General features: G+C 48.9%; 1 protein-coding gene across 1 annotated transcript in view; it reads left to right on the top strand.

Annotated features, from left to right (window-relative positions):
• The window catches only part of CSNK1E (casein kinase 1, epsilon), a 16955-nt gene that overhangs the window by 7890 nt on the left and 1424 nt on the right, over positions 1 to 7641 (top strand). Inside the window, exons 5-7 of the mRNA XM_008941565.1 lie at positions 5094 to 5264; positions 6647 to 6795; positions 7581 to 7641. The exon at positions 7581 to 7641 is cut by the window's right edge and continues 153 nt beyond it. Coding sequence (XP_008939813.1) covers positions 5094 to 5264; positions 6647 to 6795; positions 7581 to 7641 — 381 coding nt within the window. The remainder of the gene's footprint in view (positions 1 to 5093; positions 5265 to 6646; positions 6796 to 7580) is intronic.

Raw genomic sequence — 7641 nt, 5'->3', positions numbered from 1 at the left:
CGACATAAAACTAGGCTGGGAAAGAGTTCAGAGTTCAACCAGGTCTTACACTGGTGATGGCCATCACTCCACCCTTTGTAAAAAACTTCTGCAGGTTAGTTCCCACTGTGCCTAAACCTCCTGAAGTCACCCAAACTCTTCTTCTGGCAGTGAGCCCCTGATGCCCAACGGAGGAACAGAGGTGAAAACCTCTTGCAATTTTCTCTGGTTCCCAAGCAGATACTTCTCTCTGGGGTGTGACCTTTTTCCCCTGCTTGGGTTAAACTTTGTTCACAGTGCAAGAGTTTCTTAGTTACTGTAGGGTCCATTCTGATCAGGCTGACACAGTTCTGCTACTGGTTGGCAAATCCAAAGAGCAGAAACACTGAAGCTGCCCTGCCTGTGGACCCAGGAAAGTAGCTTCTGTGTTGAAGCTCAGTCTGTATCTCTTGGAGACCTTATTCTGAAATCTATAAGCTGGGACTTTGAAAATCAGAGCAAGGAACTAAAATCTTTTAAACTTAACAGTTTCCACAGGACTTCATGTCCTCATTCTTCCTAGGGAAGGCTTCTCGTTCTCCCCTCTTGCAGATGGTTTCTTCAGAAATCTGGAGTCCAGATTTGACCTGCAGAAAATAAAGCAGTTTTCCAATGTCTTCCTTATTTAATCCTGTATAATGGTAGACTGAAAATGCTTTATTTATATCAAAATGGGGAGCGTTGTGTGTTGAGAGTGGGCTGTGACCTCTTCCCCATGGTAAATATAGTTCTCTTGGAGCTTTCTGAGTTGCTCTTCTGTATTTTGGCTTGACCTGCTTATATATAACTGACTGTCCATTGAATTCTCAGTCAAGGTTTCCACAGCCATGGTAACTGCCACGGGGAGACAGGCACAAAATAATTCTCACTCCTATGTTTGTAGATCCTTTTGTGTGTGGCTGCTCTGTCTGAACTGATCACAAGAGGCCAAATGTCTGTGTGGGGTTGCGTGTTTGGTTTTGGGTTTTGGAGGTTTTTGTGTGTGTCAGGCTTTTTTCTGTGTTTTTATTTTCTAAGGACTTTATTATTCATCCACCCCAACTTAGCCCTGTACTTGGCTCCTGTATCAGGATGAACAAACAATGTCTGAGCACTAATCTGAGGGCAAACAGCACAGGCCAGAGGCCTGATCTTCCTGCCCTTTGCTTGGGGAAGGTCTGGGTGTGAGCCTCTCTGCGCAGCAGGTCTCAGCTGCGTTATCTCCACGTTGCAGAGAGTTCCCCTCAACAGCATAAAGGTTACACGACTTGCCCAGAGGAAAGGGGCTGGGGGTGTTGGGGCTGCAGCTGGAGTTCCTGTTCCTCAAGCCTTTGCCCACTGGGTGCTTGGCAGACAGGTTTGAGAGTCGGCGGCACCGCCACGGGAACCGTCGCTCTGGATTTTTTTGGGTGACTTTTCAGTGACTGAATTCTCTGTCTTAATGTTCCATCAACATGGTTTAGGGAGAGGGAAGGAACCAGGTGCTGGGGTATTGGTAGGGACGGGAATAGCAGATGAATAAATGCCTTTATTTGAATGTGCAAGCTCAGGGTTGGGCATTCCGATGTCTGGAGGAAACACATTCTTTGCCCAGTGACCGGGTGAAAAAGTAGGAGGCAAGATGAGGGAGGGTTTCCACAGCTGGAGACTTGCTGCTGGGGGAGTCACTGGACCGTGAGGGCTTTGGCTCATGCATTCCAGTCAATTTTCACATGCTCTGGGGATGAGAGGCTCTTGCACCCTCTGGAGCTTGTAAAGTCTGAAATAGATGCCCAGGGGTGCCCAGGAGACAGTCCTGGAAGAAGCCTGGTGGGCTCTGTCTGGACAACAGGAGGCTGGAGGCGGGTAGGCTGTACAGAGCATTAAGTCCTGCTCCTTCTGCTCTCTGTGGCCTATTGGAGATTTGTCTGTGATGTTTTTTTTTCAAGTTGTTGCCATGCAGTGGGGAGAGAAAGGGGAAGCGTGGTCCCAGCGTGTGCAGAGTGAGATCTGAGCACGTAGTCAGGAGGACATTGCTTGGTTAAGACTGCTTGCAGCTGCCCCCAGGGGAGACAGCTGATTTCTAGCGAGTCCTGCATGGGAGCAGCATTGCTTTGGACAGGAGCACTGTCCCTGGGGACTAGGAGGCACCTGACACTGCAAAGAGACTCGTTTTGTCACAAACCTCACATCCAAGGCAACTAATCCTCAATCAGGTCTTTGCTCAAGCATGTCTTCCCCAGGTAACTCACCACCCTGCTGCTCACCCCTGACTCAGTTCCTTCCCAGGACCCTGCTTTGGGAAGGGACTGAGGATGTGGGCTGGCAGAGGGTGGGAACTGGCAGCAGGCTGATTGCAGAGTGGGTTGGGCTTGAGAGGTCCTGCCGGGCTGTGTGGGAGGGCGACCTTGTGGTTTGTGTTGCAAGGGGTTTTGGGAGGGAGGGAGGAAAGGATGAGTGTCTTACCAGAGCAGCAGCCCCCTAGCTGTTACAGGAGAGTTGAAGAGATGCAGTAAGATGGAGAGAGGAAGTGTGACGTGGTGGCACAGGTCAGGACTGTAGTCGTGCTTCTGGAATGACTTGCTCTGGGCACGCATTCACGTCACTCCTGTTTCTCTTCTCAAGCTGTAAAGTGAGATCTTGCCTCCATCCCAGGCGTGCTGCGACAGTTAGTCAATGATTATCAAGCCTCTAAAAGTGGAAAGTAGTGATGTTAAATCATATTTCTTTGGTGTATAGAGGTGAACTGTTTTTTCTGACTAACAAATTGCTCCTCTTTTGCTGTCTGATATTATCTAGTGTCCTGTGGCTGTTGTTTGAGGCCAGGAGAAAAAAAATGGGGGTAGTTTGCGGATGTGTAATAGTAACTGAGGATGAAACAAAGAAATGGGATGTAGATACTGTTGTTCTTCACCATCATCCACGGTTTAATTCAGTGTCTTGAAGTTAGGTGAAAGATAGTTACAATATTTTGAGGGATCGTGACAAGTGTGACCCCATCATGTTAGTGCTTCAGGCTATTTGAATCTCACTGAAATTGTTTCAGTGGGCTACAATGACTACATGTTCCCAAGAAATGCTTCAGGGATGTGACACAATCAGATACTTATCATTCAGCATTTTAATAATCGGGTGTCCTGATCACAGTTATTTTTCCTCAATCCCATTGCTGTGTTAAGGCATAGTTAAGGTGTGCTTGCATGGGTGTTAATGGACACTAGAGAGCTGCCCAGTTTGGTTTTGTAACCCCTCTCCTTGCCTCCAGGAAAGACATGTAGCATCCCTCACTGCCTTCAGTCTCTCTTTCCTCACATCTTTAATTCTGGCCTTCCCCAAATCACTATGACTGTGCCTAGACATGGAGAAAGACTCCTGCTGCTGGATGGGTTGGTGGCCGTGCTCAAAGCTGCTGTGCTCCACACAAATGGAGGTCTGTAGTCCAGCCTGCCTTAAGGAGTTCAAGCAGGATTTGAGGGGCGAGATCCTGCTTTATTTTGAAAAGGCTGATTTGTCTGTTCATGAGGTTCCTCTGGTTCCTGCCCTGGTTCTGAGGGGCAGCCCCAGTGCTCCAGACAAGGAACCCACAGTTGCTGGCTTTAAAGCTACAGCACTGAGAAGTCAAGGGCTGGCTAATTGCAGGATTGAGGAGATTACCTTCATCGCCTGTTCTTTCAGGCCCCGGATGTGCATTTTGACTCCCATTTCCACAGGCTCTCTATCTCAGGAGGTGTGTAATTATCAAATATTGTTGAGTTTTATGTATTTGGTATGCATGGCGTGTAATGGCAGCCCTCTGAGAGTACACGTATCCCAGCCTCAGGCTAAATGCAAAACTCTGGGTTTCTTTGCCCTTTTCGCTTTGTAGCATCTAAGCAGCTCCCAGCTAGGCGTGTAGTTATCTTTGGCAGCAGCCTGATAAGATTAAGAAGCATTAGCCCCTCTAAAGTGGGCAACTTGAGGCAGTAAGTTAGTGAAGTCAAAAACTGTTGTTGTTTCTGCATGCTCCAAAAACACTTTAGGGATCTGCATGTCTTCCTCCTCCTCTGCTGCTGTCTTGGAACATGGTGTTTTTATGGCATTTCATCTGCTTTGAACCAAAGGCTCTGTCAGTTGTGGAGTGATGACACCCTCCTTTTCTTCTGCAGCCACAGTGGGGTTATTTTTTTCCCCTAATATTACTTTGCCAAGCCTCCTAGTCCTCACAAAAAAAAACACTAGGAGTTTATGAGAGGCATGCAGGAGAAGAAAGGCCCATGGAGACCTACAGGTTGTGTCAGTATATCTGGACATCTATGTCTGTGACCTGCTGAGCTGCTCCTTTGTCAGGGTTCAGTTCAGCTAGCAGAGTAAAGGGAGCTGTAATAATCTACTGGCCTTTGGATGGGGCAAGTGGTAGGTAGCACTTATTCTTTGATATTGAGAATTAACCCACAGACCAATACATAATCTGAAGCAGCTTCTAGGACACGGCTCTGAATCTAGCAAAATGTGCTCTAGTAGTAAATGAATCTAAAAGACACATCTCTTTAGTAATTTCTCTGCCCCTGTGCACTTCCTCAAGCTGTGTTTTGCCTCTCTGTTACCTGTGCAGGTTGTTGAGGGGTCACTAGTTCCTCATTTCTGCCCTGTGTGAAGAGTATCAGCAGGTTAATTAGAAGATGTGTTTGAAAAGGTTGTGTTGGGCTTACCTCTGTTAGCTTTGTCTTTCTGCAGCTACCTCTGCCATGACTAATCCCCAGGGTGAGGTGTCGTTCTGGGTGGAGAAGTGTAGGTGCCCTTCCTCTGGGACTGGGAAGAGCAAAGCAAGCAGTGTTGCTGCAGCACTTCTTGAGCTGGTGAATTCTTGTGTGAATTAAGGCTTGTCCATGTGAGGAGTCACAGTAATTACTCATTTATGAAGTGGGTTGGGAGAAGAATTCTTTAACTCTTGCAGTGTGAACATCTCTGCAGGAATTTGCACTGGAATGTCTTCTATGAGTTTGTCTATCCATAGAAATCTGCCAAAGAAGAGAGAGGGTTTGTTCCTTTTGTTCCGTGCTCCCCTTTAAAGCTTTGTGGTTCCCACAGCAGTTTTGATTGCTGCTCACTCCCTGCCCCTCTGTAACTTCTTCCCCCAGAACAAAGTCGCCGGGATGACCTGGAGAGCCTGGGCTACGTGCTGATGTATTTCAACCTGGGCTCCCTGCCCTGGCAGGGCCTCAAGGCTGCCACCAAGCGCCAAAAGTACGAGAGGATCAGCGAGAAAAAAATGTCCACGCCCATCGAGGTGCTCTGCAAAGGTTACCCTTGTAAGTGCTCTCACCTCGGGGGCTGGCTTGGCTGGGGCAGGGCTTGCTGTCCTGCTGTCTCCAGTCCTGAAGGACTCCAGAGATCAGGATGGGCTGCTGACACCAGTGATGAGAAGGATGAGACACTGGTGGAGATACAGTTCTAGTCCAGAAGTGGGAAACGTAGATGTGTTTGTGGAAAGTCAAGCCTTGTGTTAGTAGGGACATGGGGATGCTGAGAGGTACCTTTAGGACCTCAGAAACAGTCTGGAAGAGGGATGGGCAGTGAGGTGAGAAGGTATGCTGATGATCCTGAGTTGTTCTGGGTAATGAGGGTGACCACTGACAGTGATGAATCCCAGAAATAACCAGACAGTGAAGTGGCAAATGGGTTTATTTTGTAAGTAAACACAGAGTAGTGTATGCAAGGGCAGAGGAGAAGGCTTGGTCCTTGTGTCAGGGGCAGAGTAGTAGGCTCTGAGCTGACCAGTGCACTCCCCAATGAGCTGTTGCAGTTAGAGTAGGTGGTTCTGTGACAGCATCACCTTTGTGCTTGGTGGCTGCTGAGGAAAGCAGATCAGGTGGTAGGAGTTACTGGGAAAGAAGAGAAAGCCCAACAGTGTGTGTAAACCCATCGCCCACTCACACCTTGCATGCACTGTGCAGCTCTGGTCCATCCCACTACTGCAGAAAGGATGTGGTAGAACTGGAAAAAGGTCCAGGAAGGGCCAAAAGAGTGATCAGAAGTGAGGAGATTTCTATACAAGCAACAAGTTTTCTGTAACCTGGGAAATAATTAATTGGAGAGGTGATGAAGGTCTACTATGCCTCCAGAAGTTTGGATGGAAGCTGATTATTTGGTGGCCCCAGAAGCAAAGCTGCTTCCTGCTGGCTTCAAAATGTGGTTCTTCACACAGCCAGTAGACCTGTGGAACTCCTTCTCAGAAGATGTTGTGGCTCCTTAAAGCTTACAGGAGTTTAAGAAGAGATTGGACAACTATGTGGAAGAGAGATTCACTGAGGGTTACTAAGTAATTAGAAACCATATCCAGATCAGGAAGTTCCATGAGATGAAAGTAGGTGGAAGCTGGACTAATGTCATGGAACTCTTTAGACACACTTGCCCCAGTCTTTGTCCTCCACAGCTGTCTATTTCTGACCACTGCTTAAGACAGGCTACTGAACTAGGAGGACCTCTGGTCTGTTTGGAGCTTCCCAGAGCTCCCCTCCACCTGTCCTGTAGGCCTGTGTTCTTGACCTCCTTCAGCAGGCTACCTGAGCATTTCCTCTGGGAAAAACAGGGGTGGGGTCTTCTCGGTGGGCAAACCACTGCAACCAGTGGAATTTTCCTTACACAGCCCTGTCTTGGTGTTCAGTAACCCACTGTTCTCTGCTCCCTCCAGCTGAGTTCTCAACATACCTCAACTTCTGCCGCTCGCTGAGGTTTGATGACAAACCCGACTACTCCTACCTGCGGCAGCTCTTCCGCAACCTCTTCCACCGCCAGGGCTTCTCCTACGACTACGTCTTTGACTGGAACATGCTCAAATTTGTGAGTGTTTGTGCGTGGTGGAAGGCTTGGGGAGGGACAGGGGTTCATTTGTATCCTGGAGATGGGGAGAAGAGTCATAGAATCATAGAATCCTTTGGGTTGGAAGGGACCTCCAAGATCATCAAGTCCAACCATTGAGCCATTAGGGCTCTAAAGTCCTCTGCTAAAACAGATCAGAGTCTGTCAGGGTTGGAAGGGACCACAAGGATCCCCCAGTTCCAACCCCTCTGCCATGAGCAGGGACACCTCCCACTAGATCAGGCTGCCCAGAGCCTCCTCCAGCCTGGCCTTAAAGACCCCCAGGGATGGGGCCTCAACCACTTCCCTGGGCAACTCATTCCAGGGTCTCACCACTCTCATGGTGAAGAACTTCTTCCTCACGTCCAGCCTGAATCTGCCCACTGCCAGCTTTCAGAAACTGCCTGCCACTTGTGCTTAAGCCCTGGTGAGCAGCTCGAGAAGGGGACCAGGTGGAGTGAGAAGAGGCGTAGAATTGCTTGGTGGTGCTAACTGGGGGGGTATAGCTGTAGGTAGAGAGAATTTTTGGGGAGAACTATATTTGGAGGTGGGACACAGACGTGGATTGCAGTAACAGCTGTAGTAGCATGTGCTTGCTTCCCTCTTTCTTTGTGGAAGAGAATGAGGCCTTCCTTGCATGGGGGGGGAAACATGTTTTGCTGTCCTGACGTGAAACAGATGTCCGGTCGTGCGTCTTCTGCCTGGGGCTGCTGCTCTCTCTCCTGCTTGGTGGCTGTGTGCGACGTGGGGGTTTCTCTCCTCCTCAGGGAGCAGCCAGGAACCCCGAGGATATGGATCGGGAGCGGCGAGAGCACGAGCGAGAGGAGA

Source organism: Merops nubicus, unplaced genomic scaffold, assembly GCF_000691845.1.
Source record: "Merops nubicus isolate BGI_N331 unplaced genomic scaffold, ASM69184v1 scaffold47015, whole genome shotgun sequence".
Classification (NCBI taxonomy): Eukaryota; Metazoa; Chordata; class Aves; order Coraciiformes; family Meropidae; genus Merops; species Merops nubicus.
This window is presented reverse-complemented; position numbering and strand designations above follow the sequence as displayed.